Source organism: Sceloporus undulatus, chromosome 1 (genome assembly GCF_019175285.1).
Source record: "Sceloporus undulatus isolate JIND9_A2432 ecotype Alabama chromosome 1, SceUnd_v1.1, whole genome shotgun sequence".
Lineage (NCBI taxonomy): Eukaryota > Metazoa > Chordata > Lepidosauria > Squamata > Phrynosomatidae > Sceloporus > Sceloporus undulatus.
In genome coordinates, this window is record NC_056522.1 from 125,768,410 (window position 1) to 125,793,928 (window position 25,519).

The 25,519-nt window shown below is 38.3% G+C and overlaps 1 protein-coding gene across 7 annotated transcripts in view; it reads left to right on the forward strand.

The window, feature by feature from the left end:
- Positions 1-25,519, forward strand: part of COL12A1 (collagen type XII alpha 1 chain) — a 149,696-nt gene that overhangs the window by 46,663 nt on the left and 77,514 nt on the right. For 6 of the 7 annotated variants that reach the window (XM_042463100.1, XM_042463111.1, XM_042463119.1 and 3 more), the window contains exons 14-22: positions 10,927-11,196; positions 13,013-13,279; positions 16,030-16,222; positions 17,127-17,248; positions 19,678-19,827; positions 19,916-20,035; positions 22,965-23,129; positions 23,279-23,425; positions 24,814-24,956. In XM_042463100.1, the coding sequence (XP_042319034.1) occupies positions 10,927-11,196; positions 13,013-13,279; positions 16,030-16,222; positions 17,127-17,248; positions 19,678-19,827; positions 19,916-20,035; positions 22,965-23,129; positions 23,279-23,425; positions 24,814-24,956 (1,577 nt within the window). The remainder of the gene's footprint in view (positions 1-10,926; positions 11,197-13,012; positions 13,280-16,029; positions 16,223-17,126; positions 17,249-19,677; positions 19,828-19,915; positions 20,036-22,964; positions 23,130-23,278; positions 23,426-24,813; positions 24,957-25,519) is intronic. The other variant, XM_042463148.1, reaches the window with a different exon arrangement.

Here is a 25,519-nt window from a genome sequence, read left to right on the forward strand (position 1 = left end):
AAATGCAACCTGATAGGAATCAGTATTCTAGCAGATGATTTGTTCTAAATGTTACTTTTGTTAGTGTGAGAGACAGGATTAGAGCTAGGTATATGCTTAAGGAAGAAGAATCATCCTAATATATAAATAGTGTAGGCATCTTGATTAGCTATACATAACATGTATAATGTAAAGTGTGAAATCAGTCTACATCTGAGAAAGATCTCTAGATTCTTTGCCTTATTACTGAGGAATATAGAAATGATCACACTCTCTTTTTACCTTGGTGAACACTCACAGAAAAGGGTTAATTTCCTTTTTCTGATATTCAGTGCTTGCTCTGCTTTTCTCTTGGCCTGATGGATGATCAGCTTCAGTTAGCACTTCTTTCTGAAGGGAAGCTTTCATTTGGGTGAGAACCCACCACCCTAAAGAATGGCTTTAAAGTCTCAGGTGCTTGTTTGCAGAAGTTTCTCTGCTTCCTTAAGCACAATTATTAAGAGACTACTGTTTTGTTGGGGTTCCATCCCATCCCTTTCCAGACTTTGTTCTTAAGCTCCTTCCATATCTCTTCAGCTTCACATCTTCTCTTTCCTGCTCCTCTTACATCATTCACCCTTCTGCTTTAGATTATTGTACTGCCCTTTTCCATCCTTTCCTCCCAACCTAGGTGTGGGCTGAAACCTTTTAAGTGTAGATTTTATCGCACACCTCTGTGACCAGGTCGGAAAATCTTGTTTTTAAAAAAAGTGCCGGAGAAGTCTGGATCAGGTACGGGATGCCTCTGACCTGGCCATGGAGGCATGTGATAAAAAGTTTCAACCTGTGCGTAGGTCAGGAGGGATGGATGGAAAAGGGCAGTGTGCTAATCTACTTTGGCTGACCCTTTTGGCTGCAGCTCCAACTGACTGGTCTCTGACAGTGCAGTGACTGACCTATATTTTTTCTGCTGGCCATGACTTCCGGCCAAGAACATATGGCTACCTCATGGGACCCCCTCCTGTTGGCCTTTACCCAATATATGATCTTCTACATTCCCTGCCCTAAATATGAATCATCTTATTAATTCCTTCCACCAGTACTTTCTGTTGCTGTTGCTGTGCTTAGTAATTGTAGCCAAGACCTCTCTAAATTGTCAGGTTCCCATACATTACAACTTTTGCAGAACTTTGAACTATAATTCTGGACTATAACTCACAGATGACCCCAGCCAGCATGGCATTTCTAGTTGGGGATGTTGGGCTTTGTAGTCCAAAATAGCATTGTGAAGCTCTAGGTTTGACAATACTGTTTATTCCCCCACCATCTTTCTTTCTCAGCTGAGATATTTATCTCTAGTACAAAATGTAACTAAATAAAACTAAAGATAGCCAGCATGGTGTAGTGGTTATAGTATTGGGCCAGGGTTTGAATCCTTGTTCGGCTACAAAAACTCACTGGGGGTGACCTTGTGCAAATCATGCTGTGTCAGCCTCAGAGGAAGGTAACAGCAACCCCACTCTGAACAAATCTTGCCCAAAAAGCCTTGTGATAGATTAACCTTAGGGTTGTCATAAGTCAGAAATGACTTGAAGGCACTCAGCAACAATGAAAAATATAACTAAGATGTACTTTTACTTTTAATAATATGCTTTTCTCACTATTGTCAGAAGTGTATCACATAGTTCATCCCCCCTCTCTCTCCACTTCCTCTTCTGTTCCCATAGTTAAATGAAAAATGTTTTAGAGATATAGAACCTCCTACAGATTTAGTCAGTATCAGTGCAAGTGACATTTCTTTACAATGGAGTTTTTACCATAACATAGGAACTTAAGGGGCATGTTTCAAGTTGCAAAGTGCTTGTGCCATACAAAGAGACTTTGTGTCCTCTTGGCAGATGTAATGCTGTCTCATGCATTATTTAAAATGATAGATTCTAAGTTTTTTCATACTGGCATTTTCAAAAAACGCTTGCCAATTATCAAACAATCATGTCACTTGTCCATTCTGTGAGAATGCCATATTTCTAGGAAAAAACATATCAACATAGAGGAAATGATCTACTCCACAAGAAAACTGTAACTGGCTTCTTATTAATGCTTTTAGAACAGAATGGCATATTACATAACTTTTGGATGATTGTATAGTAAGGGAGCAGTTTTCACCTCATAGCAGCGCTTCATTTGCTCAAATTAGTTAAAGATTTGTTTACTACTGTTGTATGTCTTTTTATGGATCTCCAAGTAATACTGCAATCCTATATATACCTGCCTAGGACTAAATCTCATCAAATGTTGGGTGGCGCAGTGGTTAAATGCCTGTACTGCAGCCACTCACTCACAAACCATAAAGTTGTTAGTTCAGTACCAGCGAAGGGCTCAAGCTCGACTCAGGCTTGCATCCTTCCTTTGGTTGCTAAAACGAGTACCCAGATTATTGGGGGCAATTAGCTTTGTAAACCGCTTAGGGAGTGCTTAAGTGCACTGAAAAGCAGTATAGAAATGTACTTGCTATTGCTATTCCTATGTTTAGGATTGTGCTATAAACCTGGTAATTTTGTAATTTTCTTGGCATGGAAAATCAGTGCTGTGGTTGCACATGCGTCCCTATCATTAGAACATTATTATTTTGCTGCTTCTAATTCATTGCGTCAGGCAGCTGAAGAAAGCAGAAATGTAAGCAGCAAATGTAACAAAGGCAAGAATTATAGATCATGGGACAAGTTGCTATTATTGCAGGCTTTGTCCACTTCTATAGTCCCATTGTTACCCTCAGCTGTTTTTTATATAAATATATATAAATATATAACAATACTACACTACAAGATTATTCTACAATACATGAATGATGAGGAGATATAGTAGGAAGGATGGATAGAATTGGTTCAGGGTGGTTATCACTCAGGGAAGGCCTGCTGGAAGAGAAAGGTTTTTGTTGCTTTTTAAAAAGCCTCCAATGAGGATAATGGACAAATCTCTTCCGGCTGGTCATTCCAAGCTTTAGGAACCATAGCAGAAAAAGACCTCCAGGAGGTCCCCACCAATCTGGTCTTTTTTGGATGTAAAAATTTTTTTCCCGGAGGGATGCAGTATATGGGAAGGATTATATGGGAGGAGGCATTCCTTCAAGTAGACTGGATCCAGACCATGTAGGGCTTTGTAGGTAATAACCAACACCTTGTACTGTGACCAGAAGCTAATAGGCAGCCAGTATAATGACTTAAGAATAGGTGTAATTCAGTCAAACCTAGATTTTCCAGTGACCAGTCTGGCTGCCATGTTTTGTATTGAAGCTTCTGGACATGGCACAAGGGTAGCTCCACGCAGAGCGCATTACAGAAACCAAGACGAAAGGTTACCAGGGCATGTACAACCATTTCTTGGTCCCACTGCTCCAGATAGGGCCGCAACTGGCATATCAGCCGAAGCTGATAATAGGTGCTCCTCGCTGTCGCGTCAGTCTGAGAGGGCAGATGAAGCAACAAATCCAGGAGCACTGCTAAGCTGCGGACACAGTCCTTCAGGGGAAGTGTGACCCCATCTAGGGCTGGCGAACTTATCTCCATACCCGGGTTGGGGTTACCTATCACGAGTACCTCTGTTTTGTTGGGTTCAACTTAAGTCTATTTTCCCTCATCCAATCCATTATCGACCTCAGGCAGTCATTCAGAGGAGAGATGCTCTCCTTGGTCACTGAAACAGTCCGAGACATAGAGAAATAGATTTGGGTGTTATCAGCGTACTGATAATACCCCGCCCCATGTCTCCGGATGATCTCATGTAGCTGCTTCATGTAAATGTTGAATAGCATTGGTGACGGTATCGCGCTTTGAGGGACGCCTGAATTGAGCTCCCTCTTGGCTGAACAACTTGTCAGCAACTCATCTGAGCCCTGTAGCCAATGCTGGCATACGGCAGAATAAACTGGCAAATTCAGAAACATGATTCTCAGTCCTCAGTTGAGATAACAGCAGCTGGATGTCTTCCAGGAACTGAAGAAATGCATGAACCTCCAGGGACTCTCAGCAACCAATGCCAGGCTTCAGCTGATAAACGACCAGACAAGCCAAGTCTCCCGAAGTGCTTTATTTACAGTGCTATAATACAGATCACAAACGAATACCAACTCCTACTAACAACCCACAAAGCAATCACTGGAAGCTCCTGAGTTTATATAGCCTTCAGACCATGCAGTCTCCAAAAACCCAGTGACTTCCTGTGTTACATTCTAAAGTGCCCCCCTTGTGCAATCCAGCTAGATGTTTCATCATCCAGGCTTAGTGCATGCAGGCACCAGAGTGTCCTTGAGGCTATGAGTATCAGCTGTGCTTGATCAGCCTTGTCCTTCTCAGTGCTAGATGCTCATGGTCACACACACACACATCTAAACATTTCCCAGTGTGCTGACTTTAACCCCTGACACAACTGTCAGCAAGCAACACCATCTGGAACCTGCCCAAGAGATAGGACTGGAACCACTGCAAAGCAATGCCTCCAATTCCTAGTTTCCTCAGGCGTTCCAGAAGGATACCATGGTCTATGGTATCGAAAGCCACTGAGAGGTCCAAGAGCACCAACAGGGCCACACTTCCCCTGTCGATGCACAGACGGAGATCATCGACCAAGGCAACCAGGGCAGTCTCAACTCCATATCCTGACCTGAAGCCAGTTTGAAATGTATTTTTTATTGTTGTTACCTGCCCGGATTCATTGTGATTGGGCGGGATTCAAATAGATCAATTATTATTATTATTATTATTATTATTATTATTATTTCCAAACTGCATTGGCTGGGTAGGTGAGGTCAAAGGCACAGCTGAGATGGATGCATATCAGAATAATACCCAGTATGTTCCAGTCTCAGAGGGAAGAACAGATCTTGTGATTGCATTCTTAACATGGTTAAGGAATTGTGTCCAATTTCAATGGAACTTAAGGGAACATTTACAAGTAATTTTCACCAGCAAAATGGTGCTGAAGGAATCTAACAGAATTCAGCAAAATAGCATGCCAAGAGTTTTGTAGCCACTTAAAGACCTACTCATTTTATTTTACATAATATTCTGTGGATGGCAGCTTCTTGAGATACTGCCCATGAAATTGTATGCCAAATAAAGCCTATCCGTTTTTAAGATCCCACAAGACTTTGGGTTGGGTTTTTTTTTTGTTTTTTTGCAACAAGAAACATAATTCCCCTTCCTTCCCCACTCCTGCAAAGTAGTTAAGTTACAGGAGTAGTCTCTGCCCTTTATATCCATATACAATATATACTCATCTATAAGTCTAAAAAATTGTGCCCAAAAATTAACCCATAATCTCAGGTCAACTTATTTATGGGTCAGTATGGTAATGTGATAGCAGGTCTTTCAGATTTCCCCATGCGTGGGAAGATAGTTTCTTTTTCTCTTGAGCCAAGCAGAAAGAGTCCTGAGTGATTAATTGCTTTTAAACAAACAAAGTCCCTCTCCCACTTGCTGTCTGAGGAGTGATCTAAATGAAAACTGAACAATGAAGCAAAAAGCCTCAATTAGATTCTCTTTTGCCATGTTCGCACACACACACACACACACACACTGAAGGGGCCTGCAGGTTTTACCCTCAGCTTACCCACAGGTCATGGTAAAATCCATTAGTTTGGCCCCCAAACCTGCCCTCAACTTATACATGAGGTTGACTTATAGTCGAGTATATACGGTATATGTATTACAGAGGAGAGAACAACATCCTCCTCAACATCTTACAACCCTCTAGGTCTTCGGAAGATATAATGAGATTGATGCACGGAAATTGCCAAGACCTGTCATTGTATTTCTATTCAAAACTTTAGTTTATTGTGAATGTTATTTAATTCAAAATACTTAGCATTTTATTTAATTAGTCAGTAGCTATTATGGCACTTACAATGGCAAAAGGTTTGATTTAGCTATTTTCCTATAGAAAATTGTGGGTTGGCACAACATGCATCATTTATTCCAGATCGTAGGCTAATTATTTTAAGAGTGGAGTTTGTTTTGGTTTGCTTGGAGTTACAGATTGGGTAACCCTTATCTGGAATTCCAAAATCCAAAATTGTCCACATGGGTGGCTAAGACACCTTTGCTTTCAGATGGTTTAGTATACACAAACTTTGCTTCATGCACAAAATTATTAAAAATACTGACTATAAAATTATTTTCAAGTTATGTGTATAAGGGGTATGTGAATAATAAATGAATTTCATGGTTTGGATTTGGGTCCCATCTCCAAGATATTTCATTATGTATATGCAAATATTTCAGAATTTGAAAACAAAATACAAAATCCAAAACATTTTTAGTCCCAAGCATTATGGATAAGGGGTACTCAACCTATACTTCATAGTACCGTACTTCAGAAATCATCCATTAAACCATCTTTGTTCATTAGCTGATTAAGATGTTGAGTTTATAGAGCTTCTCCTGGTAAGCATGAGGAAAATCACAGAAGTCATTTAGCTGTATTGAACATTAGGAGCTAAATTTGGACACGTCTTTGTGCTTTAGTAACAACGATGATTCTTTAAGTAATGAGAAGTTAAGAGCCAAAGACGTAAAGGAAAAATATTTAAATGAAATTATTATCTGTGGCTCAGTATGATGGAAACAGTAGACATGGATATAGAATTTTGGAAACATTCACCTCTGCAAAAAGTTTGGCATTTTAATAAAGTACCTCAAATGGTTTCCATATCTTAGAGCACATTATATTCTGGCAGGGATAGAACAGGAATGGTTTCCAGTACATGACTGATGGAGCCTCAGTTACTCCTGGAGTAGTTTGACATCTTCTCTCAACAGTAATAGAGTGTTCTGCCATTTTGGCTACATTGCTGAAAGAGGAATTACATGCAGTGTAGCTGACACCAGTCAGGTATATTATTTATTTATCTATCAAATGTATTTGCTGATGGTCCGGCCAAAATAGGCTCTTGATGCAATATGTAATCAAAAAAGGACATAAACAACAAAATTAATAACAATAATATCTGTAAAAACATTATAAAAGTCAACCCATCTCATGGATCCATCAAAGTACTGTATATACTCATGTAATTGTTCAGAAATTTTAGTCAAAAAAATTGACCCAAAATTCTTAGTTGACTTATCCATGGGTCAGTTTGACTCTGTAATTTAACTCTTCTTTAAAAATAACTCATCCCCTGGTGAAAGGCAAGAGTGTTTCCTGAAAGCACCGACAGGACATATAACCACTCCGCCATCCAGTCAGCCTTGAGTGTGAGCACAGTTACGCTTATTGGTATTTTGTAAGTAAGATGAAGAGCCCTCCCTCTAGCCCATTTGCCATGGCCCCAGAGGGAGAGAAGAACCAATGAACTTGATCCCTTCCCCACCACCATTCCCATCTCCTTTTGTGTCATGTCTTTTTAGATTGTAACTTGAGGGCAGGGAACTGTCTAATTTTTTTTTTTAAATTAAGCTACTATGAGAGCCTTTGTGGCTGAAGAGCAGGGTATAAATACTCCACAAACAAACAAACAAACAAACAAATAAATTCTTTAGATCCTTTGTTGCATGTTCCTAGGTCTTAGCCTCAACTTATCCATGGGTCATATAAAAATTCATAATTTTTGCACCCAAACCTACCTTTGACTAATACATGTGCTTGCCTAATACATGAGGTCGATTTATCATCGAGTATACAGTATATACAGTAGATAAATGCAGTGTGTTGTGCATGGGAAACAAGCCATCTGAAATGAGAAAGATCTTTGCCATCTTGCCAAAAATCCATGAATGAGAGATCTTGGGACTTTATTACACCACCCCCATTCTTGCCACAATCATGTTAATAAAGGGAAGTGCAAACATTCCAGTTTGGGAGTATTCCCTACCCTGTGTGTCTTCATTAGCATGACTGGGCTGTTGCTGGCCTCTTGTGGTCTCTTCCGTCCTCATCCTTAACCCCACATTTCACTTGTGTGTGTTTTGTTTTTCTTAGTGCAATTCTGGATTTATTCTAGTTCTTTGTATTTTTTAAAGAAATAAACAAGTATAAAAAACTTTCCCAGCTGTTTTGAAATAGTGAAGGGAAGGGGGAACAGAGAAGAGGAGAAGACACTGACACCACATGACCACACAATCCTGGAACTGCCATAGGATGATTTACCCCACCTATGAACTAATCTGATTGGGAGGTTATTGATGGATTTTCCCCATCAGTGGTGAGTTGTGGGCTAATTTTGCTTCCAGACAAGGCAGCAGTGACAGGGAGATGGTGTCATGCAATAGATATTGCCAAAGATGATATGATCAAACTTTTATGGCAGTTTAAAAGCCTGTGTGATAAAATCCTTGGCAAACTGTCATAAGTGGAACATTCTCAGTTGTATTACTAAAAAAGACCCTGTTCATCACCCTTGCCAACTTTTCCTCTGAAGGCAGGAGCATTTAAAGCGGACATACAGTACATTTGATTATCTGCACTTATGGCAAACTAACAGAGAAGCTGGATCTGCTTTAAAATCAGTATAATATGCCCTTGAGGGGTTGTCATCCTTTTGTAAGCTGAAACACCTTATTCTGGTTAAATTTATAGTGTACTCTTGACTCAGTCCCATGGTGTATCTCACATTTCCTTGATTTATGAATGGCAAGGTTGGAAACATTTTGCCTTCTTTCTAAGGAATATGCTATTTTTGGCCTATTTCTAAAAAGGCTTATAAAGAAAAATAATGCTAATGAATACAAATTTGTATGCAAATAATGTATACATAATTCTTGCACACTATAGCCAATGCCTTTGTCTCTCACCATATTTACACAGTAGTCAGGGAAACAGGGAAAACATAAAATCTGTTTGCTAGTCAGCATATTATGCACAAAATGGATTATCTGCCTTGTGGAGCAGTATATATGGAAGTTCATTCTCCTTAGTAGGAAAGTTGTCTTGTCAGCAGTTCTCAGCTGTGTGAGGCCAGAACTTTCCACTTAGATTTTGTGTGTTACTTGGAAATCCAAAGTACTATTTTATGCAACAGAAATATAGTACATTTAATACCTCACAACCTCAATGGTTCCACCAATTCAGTTTTTGAAATATAATTGACATGAATTATACTTTATTGCAAATAAATTACTTTCATCTGCAATCTTGCAGTATATAGCCTAGATTAGGTGATTGTTGTTTTTAACATATAATTATTTTTGCAATGTTTCCAGCACATATTGTTAGCTGTAGTCTTCCAGAAATAATTGTTGAAAATGTACTATATCTGCAGATAGTTTAATACTGAGGTCATAATGTGGCAGAGGTTCGAGGTAAAGTAGCCAATGTAAAGTGGTCTCTGTGTTTATATTATATTAAAATATGGAAAGAGAAGCCTTTTATTGTGAGACATCTGCACTTTCTATCAAGAAAAATTTTCCATATTTTTCCCCATTTGGATTGTATTCATATTTTTTTAGTTGAATGAAGATGCCATATTTTAAAAGGAGCAGTTTTACCAAATAATTGTGTGTGTATATATATATATATATATATATATAGGTTCAGTTTCAGGTCTAAACTTTCAGTTTCAGGTCTAAACTTTCATTTAACTCAAACTGGGCTGCCTCATTCAGTGACATTTTCATGGTGTATATCAGGCAAACTCTTGCACTTTCAGCTTCATTAAGACAATGAGAACAATACTGGCAATAATTAATCTTTATTATAAACCTATTAAGCTTATTATAATTTTTCATCACTATTTGTACAATCATATGTTTTTATAATGTTTCATGTGAATAGGCCAGAGAGAGAGAGAGAGAGAGAGAGAGAGAGAGATTGTATATGAAAAAATACAGTTGGCCCTTTGTATCCACAGATTCTCTATCCCCAGATTCAGTCATCCGTGGCTTGAAAATATGCAAACTAAATATAAATTCCTAAAAGAAAACTTGAGTTTGGTGTTTTATATAAGAAGCACCATTTTGCTTTGTCATTGTATTTAATGGGATTTTAGCATCCATGGATTTAGGCATCCACAAGGATGGGTGGGTCCTGGAGTAGATATGAAGGGCCCAATGTATATTCTAATGTCAAATGCAATGATGATATATTTTGGTTCAGAAATACTTGTGCAAAACATCTTACTAGTTTAAATAGGAGTATCTGCAGGCTTTGGATTGTTTATACTAGAGAAACGATATTATTTCCTTTTTAAGGGAACTCCAGGATGACTGGATTACACAAGCAATTTCAGGATCACATTCTGAAGACTGGTGCATCTTGATGTAATTCTAATTTTGTTTTAGCTATATATTTTTAAATATTTCTAATTCTCAATTTCACAATCACAATTCTCAGTGGTTTAAAAGACATGATGACCTGCAACATTACCACTAGTTTTTGAACATGTCAAAGCTTTCATAGAAATAGCCATCACAACAAATCCCCTTCAGATGTTTGTCCCTATTGAGAACCAGATTTTGAGTGGCTATGGCTATAATGAATGAATTTGATCAGTTCCAACCTTAATAAACCCACATACAGGCTATAAAATTTTTAAAAATGGTTTAAGGTCTAGGCCATAACACCTATCAAAGTGATTTCCATGTAAACTGATAGGAGAACCTACAATACTGTCCAGAGACAATACTGTCATGATATTTCAGAGCTGTCGCGTACTGCTGGTATTAGTGTCTGTGACAGTCACCAGATTTTACAGTTCTGTGTTTCAAGCAAAACCTTTTCAAAACGAGGAAATGTCCTAAACTAAACTTTGGTATAATATAGGGTTGAGCTATATTCTCTATGTACATTTAATGCATGAAAAAGTACTTGTTTGATATGAGGCATGTAGCTCTAAGCATCTCAAAGGAGGAATACATTTCATAAACATGGGACTTTTTTTAAAAAAGGTAACAATTTATTTTTATTTTTGTTTTATTTTGGTGTTTATTGGCTGCCTCTTAAGCTACAATAACTTTTTTCTTCCTTGTTTTGCAGAACGTGGTTCTCCTCGTGACTTGGTTACTAGAGATATAACTGATACCACAATTGGAGTGTCATGGACAGCAGCTCCAGGATCGGTTGATCATTACAGAATTGTATGGAAATCACTTTATGATGATGAGTCTGGAGAGAAAACAGTTCCTGGAAATATAATAGATACTGTACTGGAAAACCTTCGGCCTGAGACCAAGTATAAGATTTCAGTCTTGGCTTCTTACAGAAGTGGAGAAGGAGCTCCTTTAGAGGGAGAAGCTACAACTGAAGGTAGAGAAAATATTGAATTATTGCTAACAATAATTGCAGATAAGCTGAAATGTGACTTTTTATTGCTGTTTAAAATCATTTGTACTCTTTCCTTCAGGCAATTCAAGGCAGTTAACAAAATAAAACAATAAGCAAATAATTTAAATTGTGGTTCATCCTGGAAAATTTGGAGATGTGATGCCATCACAGTTAAGCATTTTCGTGCTGATAGATATCTGAGAAATAATTATTCATAACAAACTTACTATTACTATCTGAATGACTGCTTTGATTATGTCATTGTTGATTCTTTTTAAAAATATAATAATGGGTGCCATCTATTGGGTTCAGCTGTCTGTAAGTGAAATGATCAGGATAATACAGATGTTTGTACCAACAATTTCTATAGGTGCCCACTCACTGAATTCTTCTAAACTATTGGAGGGAATGAACTCTTTTGTAACAACACCTAGCTCATTCTTACTCTGTAAAAGTTAAGTTGCTCATTGTTGAGTGCTTTCAAATTATTTTCAGCTTTATGGCGATCCTAAGGGGAACCTTTAATAGGGTTTTCTTGGCAAATTTGTTCATAATGGGTTTGCTCTAATCTTCCTCTGAGGCTGAGAGAGTGTGACTTGCCCAGTGGGTTTCCATGAACCCTGGTCTCCCGGAGGCCTAGTTCAGCACTCAAATCACTAAACGACACTGGCTTTAAAGCTGCCCATACTTGGGCAAGTAGCCGTTTGTATTCAAGTGTGAGAGAAGGCTGAATAGGTATATGAGAAGTAGACAGAGTGTGCATTCCCTTCCTACTTATATTTCAGTACTGAAATATTATTTTTTGGTGTAGAAAATTCTGTTTAACACATGGAACATACAATACCATGTACAGAAAATGCTGTTTTCTGTGCAAAAAATGCATATGTGAATTTTGTACTGAATAAGTTCCAAATTGTAAAGGTTCTCATTAGTCCAGGATTCTTCTCATCAGAGCTTTCCAAAATTGAGAAACACATTTTCCAACCATTTTCTGAATATTTCTGAATATCCTTTCCCTCACTATTCTCATTTCAGGTCAATGAAAAAACTTTTTCATTGCAAACAATATGAAAATTGCAAACAATATTTTAAGAAGTAGGTCAAAGGAAGATAATGTCTTGCCAGTTTTGCTGCATGGCTTTGCTGTTGGATGGTTCAGCAGCAGAATCTGACTGGTCAAATTAGTACAGTACTAGGGTAGCCTGTTAGGACATCTTTCATTGTTTTGAATGAACCTCAGGAATCAGAAAGGAACATTCTTTGTGGGACAAAAGCAGAGTTTTCAAAGATCTGGAGAAAGAATATTCTCTGTGTGAGCTTGAAAATGTTTAATGTGTTCAGAGAAAGCTGTTGTATCATTAATATGAGTCAAGACTCTGTGATCATGAGAAGTTGTGAAAGCCTTTCCTTACTAGAACAAAGTAAAACATTGAAGGAATTAAAAAAATACTGGGGGACATGCCTCAAATATTGGACAGTGTTGCTTTAAAAGGGTTATTTACCATCATTCAGTCAGTGAGGAGGATTTGACCTCAGTAAACTCAAACTTTGGAAGAAATGTGAGAGTTCCCAGTAACTGATGCTTAGTTTCTCATCAAAATTCCAATGATTGTTTTAAAACCACTCTCTCAGAGGGAAGAAAGTTGTGTATACAGATGCATGCAAAATGCCTGAAGAAAAATTGCACCATTTTAGCTGTCAGATCATTTTCTTTACAGTCTTATTTTGAGGAATATTTTATACGATCAATTCCATTTCAAAAATACGTTTGTTTCCTCCTTTATTTTGTGCTGAAAAGTCTCACCAAGCTCAAGGGCTGTGAGGGTGGATGATGAGAAAGAGACCACAATGAGAGTTTCTTGGCAACCTGCACCTGGAAGAGTTATCAGCTATCGTGTAGTTTACCGACCTCGCAGAGGAGGAAGACAAATGGTCACCAAAGTGCCACCTACATCTACCACAACAGTATTGAAACGCCTCCAACCTCTGACCACATACGACATCTCTGTCATCCCAATGTACAAAACTGGTGAAGGAAAACACAGACAAGGCGAAGGAACAACAGGTACCAATTGTTTCCCCCAAATGGTTGATGGCAGATTTTTAAAATAAAAAAATAGGTCTTCAACATGTCTGAGAGTTAGCTAAGCTTCCAGAGTCAGTAGCTATTATGTTATCAATACATGTTTTATTTTAAAAGGATTTAAATATATTATTTAGCTTAAATATTTAGCTTAAAATTTCTCCCACCTTGATTATGAGAGAGTGGGCTTTGTTAGCTATTGTGCCATCATGTCACCTGCAAACGACACAAGAACTGTGATAATCCTTGTTGTCTTCAATTAGCACAGTTAGCACGAGAAAAAGATGGAAATGATGTGGGATCCTCTAATTACAAATTCTGAGGCAGCTTTGAAAAGATAACATCCTGTGCATTTAATTTAATATTAACTCACATAGCCAGAAGCATGGGAATGTGCTGCTTATGTGGCAATTAGAAATTAGGGTAATGGATTTACTGTACAGGATTTAATGTGGGTTTTAGTGGTGCTGAATCTTGAACCCAGCAACAAATATTTCAAATAGAGCAGTGGTTCCCAAACTTTAGTCCTCCAGTTTTTTGTACTTCAGCTCCCAGAATTTCTGGCTATGGCCAAGTTGTCTGGGGCTTCTGGGAACTGAAGTCTAAAATACCTGAAACCACTATGCTAGAGTCTTTTACCTTTTTTTTTTTTTTGAGCTACAGACTAATATGGTTAGTCCACTAAAGGACTCAGTCAGATATAATATGCAAATGATAAATAAAGAGCAGAGTTATTTTGAACAGCTGCCCCTGAAAATAGCCTTTAGAGTACATCTGTAGTTAAGGGGAAAGTTTTTAATTTTGCTTCAAAAGTACAGCTTCCACAGTGACTGACTTCAACTCTCATACTTAGATTTAAAAAATATTTCAACAAAACAAAATAAATATTTTCAAGTGATTTGCTTATTTTATTTAAAAGGCAGTAGGCCAATTTATTTGATTGGAGGTTGACTATGATATCCAGGATATCAAAGGTGACATAGTTTATCTTTCCCGTGAAGGTCCATTGTGTGTTGTTTGATTTTCAGGAAAAGCTCCTACTTAAATAGTGGCTGATGTTATGAATGGGCACAAAATACAGATACACTGATATAAGGGATCATGTTACGGGAACAATAGTTTCATAGGGTGTTACAACAATGCACTGTTATCAGAAATCTGTGAAATGAGTTCCCATTCTTGTTCAGCCTTGGCACCCTGAAAACACTTTCTGCTTTTGGAATTTAAAAGGAAATAAAATGTTTTTGTTTCAATCCCAACTCAAATCCTTGGCTTTTGTTCTTTGAGATTAGACTGCTGTCTTTTTAGCTAAATGCAACAAACTGCACATGGGATAGCATTTAAACCAGAAACAAGAGTTGGCTTAGAAGAGAAAATGCAGCATGCCAGACCAGTAGCATTGTTATCCTAGTGCTCTTTCATCTGCATTGGCTGCACTGCTTGCTGATAACTGTGCAGAACTGGTGTTGACAAGACTTAAGGTGGTCTAAGGGGCTTGAGTCTTGGTGCTTAAAAGCAAGGGCTGGGAATATTTCGCAGTCCAGACAACTCCCATCAGCACCATTTGGGAGGGCAGATTGTAAGATTGTAGGAGTTCTAGACTAAGACATCTGGAGAACCAAATGTTCTTAGTCCTGCTTTAGAGATTGCTTCTCTGCTTCTTATTGTCTTACTATAGCTGTGATCAGTGAATGTGTTTTGGAAAAGTGAGGACAAAACAATAGATTTTCAAAAGTGGGAACAACAAATTTTGTGACATTTAAGAGTTGAGCAGGCTTTTTAAAAATTATCTCTACTTTTGTCAAATGTACAAAGTGTTACTCTCAAGTTCCACTGGGGGAGGGGAAGATAGAGAAAGAGACTGAGAGAGAGAGAGAGAGAGAGAGAGAGATATGAATATATAAGAACAGTGACCATTCAGGTGGTATTGTATATGTCCTTGTTTTCCATGCTAATTAAATGTATAATATGTGTATGGTGAGGAAAGTGGTCCCCTGTGACTGTATTTCATAAATACAAAACAATGAACTTTATCGCACTGCGTTCCTTCCACGCGTTCTGAGAACGGAACGGAAGGAGTAGGGATGAGTGCGGAACGATTGGGGGACGGATTTTACCACACGCATCCGTCCCTCATTCGTTCCGTTCCCCCTCTCTTCCGTTCTTAATCCGTTCCAGAGGGGGAAATTTTTGAGAACTGTTCTGAACAGTTCTCAAAAAGCGTCCCCTCTGGAACGGAAGGGGCAGGGAAGAGAGGGGGAACGGAACGAGTGAGGGACGGGTGTGTGCGGTAAAATCCGTCCCCCACTCATTTCCGTTTCCTGCTGGGCCGGGCCGAGAACCCGGTGCGATAAACTTAAATGTTAGATGAGTTTTATTTCCACAGTTTTGCACTGAACAAGGATGGTTTTCTTACCTTTGTAAAAAGATTTATTTACAATACTTTGAGATGCATCCACACTGGTAATAATTATCTATCTCAACTACCGAGCAGAAGCTAGTAGATGGGATATTTGTGAATGGTCTCCAGTAGTTTCTTTAAGATGCCAAATGCAGCTGCAGGGGCTACCAAGTCTGAATGATGTTGGGGAACAGGAAATGAGTATTTTTTTAAAAAAAAAATCCATTATATCTGGTATTTGTCTTATGAGACAATAAAAAAATAAACTCCAAATCAGGGCTTGCTATTCAATAAAGCAAACATTTAATTGTGTGTTGCTTGACTGTTGCAGCTTCCCCATTTAAACCTCCCAGAAATCTGAAGACATCTGATTCTACGATGTCAAGCTTTCGTGTAACCTGGGAACCAGCCCCTGGGCAAGTGAAGGGTTACAAAGTAACTTTCCATCCAACTGGAGAAGACAGACGCTTTGGAGAATTAGTTGTTGGGCCATATGACAATACAGTTGTGTTAGAGGAGCTCAGGTATTGCTGATCCTAGCTTTCTTCCATTTCATTATTTCTTTCTTTGGATGTTATCCAGCCAAATGTAAGCACTTGTCTGATTGAAATCTCTATATAAATCTATTTTTAAAAAATTGTTTTAAATGTATTATGTTACTTAGCCACCATAGGTACCAAAGGCTGGATAGAAATAATTGAAATAAGTTAAATAAAGAATTGTATATGGGAGCAAGAAAGACTACTTAATAAACCTTCTGCTTGGCCCTTCATTAATGATGTGGCTGCCTGGGTCATGTGTATATTAGGTAAGACAGTTGAAATATAATGTTGTTGCTGCTGTCATGTGCCTTCAAGTCATTTTCAACTTATGGTGGCCCTAAGGTGACCCTATCATAGGGTTTTCTTGTCAGGTTTCTTCAGAGGGGGTTTGCTATTGCTATCCTCTGAGGCTGAGAGAGTGTGACTTGCCCAAAGCCACCCAGAGGTTTTACTTGGTTGAGCTGGGATTCCAATCCTGGTCACCCAGTAATTGCAGACTTACTCCATCTTAAAATTCCATGTAAGAAAGAACCAATGTACTGTAGCTGCTAGTTTTTGGACTAGCAACAAGGAATCTCAGGTTCTGTGCTTAGTACATAGTTCAGTGGGTGAGCTTGGGCCAATCGTTCTCTCTCAGCACAACCATCCTACCCCATGGCAGCCTGTGGTTGAGTATGATTGTGGAGTGTCTCATCTTGCAGTGGTGGGATGATACAGCCATCCACACGCTCAGATTCTGTACTGCCCTTATTGTTGTGTGGATAAGATGTTGTGTGGTCAGAGAACTGTGAGCAGCTGGGCAGAATTGTGAGATAAAAATTTAAGTGAAGGAATCTGCATAGGTGGCTAGTCCAGTTCGATTTATATATGCTCTTTATTCATGCAGGGCAGGTACTTCCTATAAAGTCAATGTTTTTGGAATGTTTGAAGGAGGTGAGAGTGCACCATTGATTGGAGAAGAAATGACCACACTTTCGGATTCTACTGTGGTGCCAATTTTATCTAGAGGTAAATATGGTTTTAATGAGAGAGAAAAACACTTAAAGTTTATTTCTTGACTACCCATTTTAGAAATACATAATTGTTGTCCCAAACCTGAAGAATGAACTGCTTCAATATCCTTAATGTATACTGTTATTTACTTTCAGGAGTTGTTATAAAGTTAAGAAGCTTCTCCTATCCACAAAGACCTGTTACTATTTGATAGTTATTTAAAACATTGCTTCTTCTTTCTCTTGCCCACTTTATGTGAAAGATTTCTCTTTCACATTTTTAACAATGTTACTGAAATAAATTTGCTTTAACAGTACATCCTTGTGCATTTGTATTCAGAAAAGCTGCACTGAGAGTTTCTCATATAGGATTTCGGTGTAAAAGTGGTTAATTTTGGCTGTATCATGTTTCATGTTTGTATTATATTGGAAGATTATAGTGCATGCCAGGAGGTGGATTATAATCCACAAAAGATTATGCTAAAATTAGTCTGTCAAAGTTTCCACATGGCTCTTTTCTTTTTTGGTTATGCTACTGCAAATACCATTTATTCTACAGACTTATGTCTCGTAACCTAACTAACTTTTATTTAAAAAAACATGGAAAAGCTATGGTAGTAAAACTATGTACACTCCAGTGTACTCAATTTAAAAACATAAAGTTAATCTGCCAAGATTCTCAAGTGGGAGACTATTACAGCTAGTGACACTGATTGTTGCATATGCAAAATGGTCTATATCAAGTTTAGGGTCCAAAGAACTACATGCATTTTCTACATGTGTTTCAGGGCTTTTCTGGCCTTGCATCCTATGGTTGGTTCTCTCCCATCACCTAGAAGCCAGTGCTTAGATCTGAAGCCTGCAGCCTGTGGAGAGAAGTCCAGGTGGGGAAGGGGACTTGGTGTATTCCTCTCCTGGTGCATAGGGAAATACTTCCCTCTTATGCATGAGGGTCTTAGCTTCCAACCAGTGCATGAATTTTAATAGAAACCATATTTCATGACTGATAACTGTGTTTATTAAAGACCAGCATTGTATTTTCTATGCAGAAGAGCATCATGCTTTTAAATTCTCAGGTACCTGGACTAGTTCTATTCATGAATCTACAGTATTGGCTCAGTTCTGTGGAACATAGATGAACTCTTTATTTCAACTCTGATGAGTGTGCCTGATTTTATTCAATGGGATTTCTTCCATGTAAAGACCAGAAGCTATGATGGCATGAAGCCAGAAAGTTTTGCAGCCGGTAATGTGATCTCCAGAGGAAAAAGGAGGAAGAAGACTCCCCCCCCCTCAATTCAACTGGTTGTTGAAAGGATCATTTTAACAGTCTTTCTGCTTTATCTAAATGCACTATGATTTCCAGCCTGTGGAAAATGAAATGATCCTTTATTTCTGTGCCATAAGTGGAGGGATCCTGAGATTTTTCACTTTCTTTCTGAAGCATTTAAAACTCAGTATAAATGTTTGTTTTTGTCACTTCCAATTCTTTTGTGTGTTTATGTGTGTTTCTGTATCTTATTTATGTCATGCTCTTTCTCTTAAACATTTAAATGTGCAAACTTCTGCACCATCTGCATTAATTGACTATATTCCAATATAAATTTAATGATGTCATTTCCCTCCATGTATTAAGCATTTGTATTGATTTTGAACAATCAGCATCAGATTTTTTTTTTAAAAAATGCCTTAGTATCCTAGCTATCTAACAGTTTTAACTATGGAAGATATACAGTAATGGAAGAGTCATTAGCTACCTAATTGAAGTTACTTGTTTATGATATTCCTTGTGTAGATGATTCTTACTATATTTAGGCCCAAGCTAAGTAAAGCCATTAAACGAGGGCTGGGCAACCCCTGTGGACCCAGGGCATAATTTTCACTCACTACGACTCTCTGGGGGCTACAGGAACTGCCCCCCCAAGGCAAAACAACGGCAATGTTAACAAAAGACAGAAATGGCCAGATATCCACTTGAAAAGTTGGCTTTTTAAAAATGTTAATCAGTCCTTCCAGAAGAGCAAGCTCATCCCTTTCTTTACCTGAAAAAGGGATGTGTAGGCAGATATGGCGGTATGTGACCCACACATAGCCTTTGAGGGCAGAGTGCAGTTGTAGGGTGGCACTTGGCCCAGGCCACAATAAAAAAAATGCTGACTGATCTTGTCAGTCAACAAAACATGCACTTGCACACACGCATGCACAAACACACACACACACACACTTTTTCTAAGTTAGTAATATGTATAACCTTGGAAAATCTTTCATATTATTGAATGGAGTATGAGACACTCATAATGACATTTAAATTTCAGTGTACTGTATATAGAAGAACATCAGTTAGTTAATGCCAGCATAGTAAATATATTGTAGTAAAGGACAGGAAAGGGAAAAAGCTGTTCATTTACTGTAACCAAACCATTTTTAATCTGATTGCTGTGACAGGCCTGGAATGTAAGACTAGAGCTGAAGCAGATATTGTGTTGCTTGTGGATGGCTCATGGAGTATTGGTCGTCCAAATTTTAAAACAATCCGAAGTTTCATCGCACGCATTGTTGAAGTATTTGATATTGGTCCTGACAAAGTCCAGATTGGTAAGCCTTGGAGATACAGGGGTAATTTGAGCATTGTTGTTTCAAAACATTTTGTAACTAAGTCATATTCTAAACCTACCTACCCCAGGTCTTGCACAGTATAGTGGAGATCCTAGAACAGAATGGCAGCTCAATTCACACAGAACCAAGCAAAGCTTATTGGATGCTGTGGCCAATTTGCCATACAAAGGAGGCAACACCCTAACAGGTAAGCAGGATGGAAAAAATACATTAGATGATACAGAAAACTACTATACTGTTCTTTATTTGGTGAGCAAAGCAGTTTGTATATATTCTTGGTCTGAAGTTAGTACATTCTAGATAATTGGGATAATATTATAGGCCAGGATCTACATGGGCTTCTTAGGAATGTATGCATAGCTAAGTAGTGTCTCCAAGCCCAAGCCCACAAGCCTACTTTACTAGGCATCAGCTACACTGGGAGAAGGAGATCTGTTCTGCTGACACTTAAAGCATAGATGGATGATATGTCCACACAAACACCAACTAGAAAGACTGTGACACAGAAGTTTGAAAAGGGTCTTGCTTCTGATTGTTGCCGCCCTCCTTGCTGTCAGGACAGTAGTAGAAACACCATCCTCTTTGCATCACAATCACCAGCAGAACAGACCTCTTCCTCTCAGTATGCTGATGTCCAGTAATTTGTGGGGGGAGAGTTATAATTGTGACATTCATGCCCCAGTTGTGACTACCTAGAGCTCATGAATACAGATCAATTACGGTTGCATAACTCCAGGTTACGCATCCTTAAGTATGATACTGAACTCTGGACATAAACTTTATGGTTAAAAGTATTCTCTGCTGAAGTGCATCCTTCCTTGATGAAAGGATGAGAGTGAAAACCTGAAGGTATCAGCGTATGGGCAGTAGCTGATTTAGCACACACGCCTGATTTTTTCCCAAATAGCCTGCATGTACATAAATGTGAAAAATCAGGTACAGTGGTGAGTTTTTTTTCTCAGAACAGGATAAGAAAAGGTTTCTAAAGCTTTAGGTGATTAAGGGGTCAAACAGACCAGCAGCTTGAAGCAACCAGAGGTTGCTCCATCCCTATTCCATTCCCTTCTCCATCCTGAGGCTGGCTGCTGCTGCGGTGGTCTGGAACAGGCCACCAGCAAGGAGTGGTTTTTCCCACTTGTTAGTCGGCCTCTCTGATGCTTTCAGCCAGTCCAGGGGTGTGCGTCATCTGCATGCCACACCCCTGAATTGGCCTTAAAGCAGTGCTTTTTGCCTGTCTTTCGGGCCATACAAAAAGAAGCATGTAATGGTTCCAGGACCAGTTTACAGGAAAATGCTGTCAAACAATGTGAGCTTCTCTGAGTTAAAAAGAAATTATCTGACCGCCTTCAAGTATAACTCACTCTTTCCATATCAGCAGCATCAGCACCTGTCTTCCACATAATGGGGATGATGAATTTTTAAAAACTAGATATAGGATGATGAAAGGAGCTATCCAAGGTATGAAACATATTTCAGGGTATGTCTCAGTATCTTAGTGCCTGTGGCTGCATCCACATTGCAGAAATGATCCAGTTTGATACCACATTAACTGCCATAGCTCAACACTATGGAATTCTGGGAATTATAGTGATCCATGTCATAACAAACTACAATTCCCAGGATTCCATAATGTTGAGACAAGGCAGTTAATGTTGTGTCAAACTGGATTACGTCTGCAGTGCAGATACTGTCTATGTCTTTTAAGTTCAGACTAAAATCAAGAAGGGATTTGCTATGTCATTGACATGGAGCCACAGCTATCATTATCTATGAACTTTGCCCCCCAGTTATACAGAGAGCTATGGGTTAACAGACAGAAGTGGGAAGGGAGAGGGGAAGGACAGCAGGTTCTTGAAGTATTATGCAGTGTCTCCAGTCCACAAGTCCAGATATTTTCTGAAAAGAGGTAAAAGAAAAACCAGCCAGCAACTAAACGAAAGAAAAGAGCAGAAACATGGAAATACAGAACAGAACAGAATAGAATAGAATAGAATAGAAGAAAATGGAAATACAGGGAAGAAGCATGAAGAAGAACTCAGATGGATACACAGTTTAAAGCAAATCTCTATGTCCCAAAGTAAGCAGGGACAGACTCCAGTAAAATTAAATGATCCACAGGGCAATGATTAGTTTCTTACATCTGTTTCTGGTCATACAGTCTGGATACACAGCTGGGATGCAGCTGTAGGCCTATTCTCTATGACTTGCATGCTCTGGAATTGTCGTTGGATAGAAGAAGTGTAGAAGGTTCTTCTGCAAACCACAGAAGGCTGCTGTGATTCTTTCCCTCATTGTCTTCTCTGAATTGATGCCTTTATTCCTCCCCTCTTTCCAGTTTTCAGTTCAAACCCTTCAGTTCTGCTACATTTAAGGATCCATTTCTCCCACAAAGGGCTCTGAAACACAGGGTTGAGCAAATGTTACTATCCACAAACTAGAAAGTAGTCTGTAATTGGTGTGTAAGAAGTTTGATTGATTTTTCCTCTCTTCAGAGATCAGACTTTAAATACAGTGGGCCCTTAGTATCCACTGGGGTTTGGTTCCACGATCTCCTGTGGATATCAAAATCCATGAATGTTCAAGTCTCATTATATATAATGGTGTAGTAAAATGCTGTGCCTTATATAAAATGGCAAAATCAAGATTTGCTTTGTGGATTTTTTAAAAAATATTTTCAGCTGTGGATTATTGAATTCATGGATACAGAATCCATAGATACAGAGGACTGACTGTACTCTTTTTTAAAAAAAATGTTGTGAAAGTGTGGCTTATGGGTGTCATTTTGCTTTGGAAAACTATACAGTGAAACTGCTGCTAACAATAAAGTGCCAGACCTCCTGCTACATCTTATTGTTAAAAAAAAAAGATCAGGAAATCATCACAACCTCACATGTAATGTGTAGTTTTGCTTGCAATCTCAGGGGATTTGCAAATCCTTTCACTTCTTGTGAAGGGAAATAGTAGAAGGTTTCCCACTCATAGCTGGTAAACCAAGATATGAGGTAGGACAATGCTTATGTGTCCCCCAATAAAGGTGGCTGTTTCTTTTGGAGAGGCCAGAAACAACTTCTAATAATAATGCTTACCTTAATATGTTTGCCTGTGTGTGATTTCAGGAATGGCTTTGAACTTTATCTTGAGAAACAACTTTAAACCAGAAGCTGGGATGAGGCCTGGAGCTCGCAAAATTGGTGTCCTGATTACTGATGGCAAATCACAGGATGACATTATTGTTCCATCACAGAGACTGAGAGATCAGGGAGTAGAACTTTACGCAGTTGGTGAGTATCATCTGGAGAGGCAGTAAATATAAAAATGGGCTAAAAGAGCAAACAACTCATTTCCCTTTGTATGTATGTAATTTATAAAATTATCTGAAAAATTCTAGGTTGATTTAAAAAAAAACCCTTCTTTTCATGATCTTTTTAAGGTATCAAGAATGCTGATGAAAATGAGCTGAAACAGATTGCATCAGATCCAGATGAAACCCATGCTTACAATGTTGGAGATTTCACTCTCCTTGTTAATATTGTTGATGACCTTACTATTAATTTGTGCAATAGTGTCAAAGGCCCAGGTATGTTTCCCCTTTCAGTTTTATATCCAGCTTTTAAAAAGCATATAAAAAAAAATTTAGCCTTGTTTAATCTGGTTATTTTTCTTAAATTATTTACTTGGAACTTTGTCAAGCACAGCTTCTGGAAAGGAATGCAGCTGTGCAAGACATCTGGGTTGTTCCCTCTTTCTCACACACACACACACACACACACACACACACCACATAGTTTTTGTTTTATAAATTGAGGTTTTTTTGTATGCATACATTGCATCGTGCATCTGGTTATGCATATACAGCAAATCTGGAGAAAAACTACATATTGGTCCTTTTGGTACATCAGAACATATGTTACAACCTCTAAAAGCTTTTGCTGCCCAGATCCTTTCTCCCCCTTTCCCCTCTTAACATCTGAAGTCCTGGGCCATATGAAATCTAACAATGTTGCAATCCCATGTACCTCTCCACATACACATATACTATTCTACTCTCTTTTGGGCAGGATGAAGGCTTGAGAATGAGAACAAATGGTCCTTTATGACCCAAGCATGGTGTAGGAAGGAGATATCTTGCACTGGCCCTTACACCATAAGTTAATAGAAGTAAGAGCCTTCATAAGAAAGAAAAATCCTTTATTTGCAGATTTAGGATAAGCTATCCTTGAACACCTTCTGGTATACTTACTAGATAAAGACAAAATCAAAGTTTAAAGCAATTTCTGCTCATAGGAACACATGAAATAACATGCTTTTGCTTGTGATAATTGTTCATCCCTGTATATTCCTGGGAAGCTGGTACTGGCTATAGCTTCTTAGTGAGTGCCATTTAGATTGATGAAGTTACTTATGTATGTAGTTACAATTTTATTACCAATTAACAGCATACACACAACTTACATACTCTTCGTTACATGGAAGAACTTCTTTGTAAGGACCTCTATGTTTTTTAAAGTTAATTTGTAGGACCTATAAGGTAACAAGACATTGAACCCTGCATTTTATAGGAATTGTTTCACATTGGAAGTGACCAATAAGATTGATCAGCTATTTGCATCCATTTGAAATTGTGTTTGTCTTTTTGTATATAGAACAGGACTTTATATTTGTCTATATTGTTAATATTATTTTGATATAAATTGTTTTTAAATGTGTGAGTCATGTATATTTCAGCACAAGAAGTGCTTATACTCAGTACTTGAGTATAAGCAAAAAAGTTTTTATAGGAAAGCAGTGGTTCATTCATCAGTAAAATAAATTAAGTAGATAACACACATCATTAACTAACTAAATAAAACAATTGGTATATTGCCAACAAATAAATTCACAAATACATTTGGTTTTCTATTTCTGTCTTTGGCAAACCTTATTAAGACTCTCTAACATTCCTCCTTTTGAATTTTCTTATGACAGTTGATTTGGCCCTACCACCCACCAATCTAGTTACCTCAGAGGTGACACCTCGTTCCTTCAGAGTGTCTTGGACTGCACCTGCAGAGAGTGTTGATAGATACAGGGTTGAATATTATCCTGTTGCTGGAGGCACACCGCAAGAGGTCAGAACTGGAAGCCCTGTTTTATTTTTTTCCCTGTGTTGATGTTCCTCTTGTATACTTTAGCTTCACACATTTTGGGATCAGTTTATAAAAATATGTTCTTTACTCATTGACTATAAAAATTACAAAAAGTCTTGTGGCAACTGAAAGACTCTTAACCAGTTTTATTATGGTGTAACCTATTGTGGACACTGTCTATTTCATATGAATCCCAATTTCAAGAGAAAGATGGGATATAAGTTCAATGAATGAATAAATAAATAAATGTTGCTTCAGTCTTCAGATTTATATACATAAGACATGCAAGATGTGTGTGTGAACAGTTGAGTCAGAGAGAAGTGAACTGCAAAAACTACAGACAGTTGCAACTGCAGTGACTCATGGTCAGTATTGAGAGGCCTAGATTGTGCCACTGCAGCCTGAGCACTTCTTCCAGTCAGTGATAATTGCCTAGCAGCAACCATTAATAAAACAGTAGTTTGGTGGTAACACACACATTCTTGTAGCGATGAACAGATTAACACATATGGACTGGTGTTCTGTTAGTGACATAGGTATACATA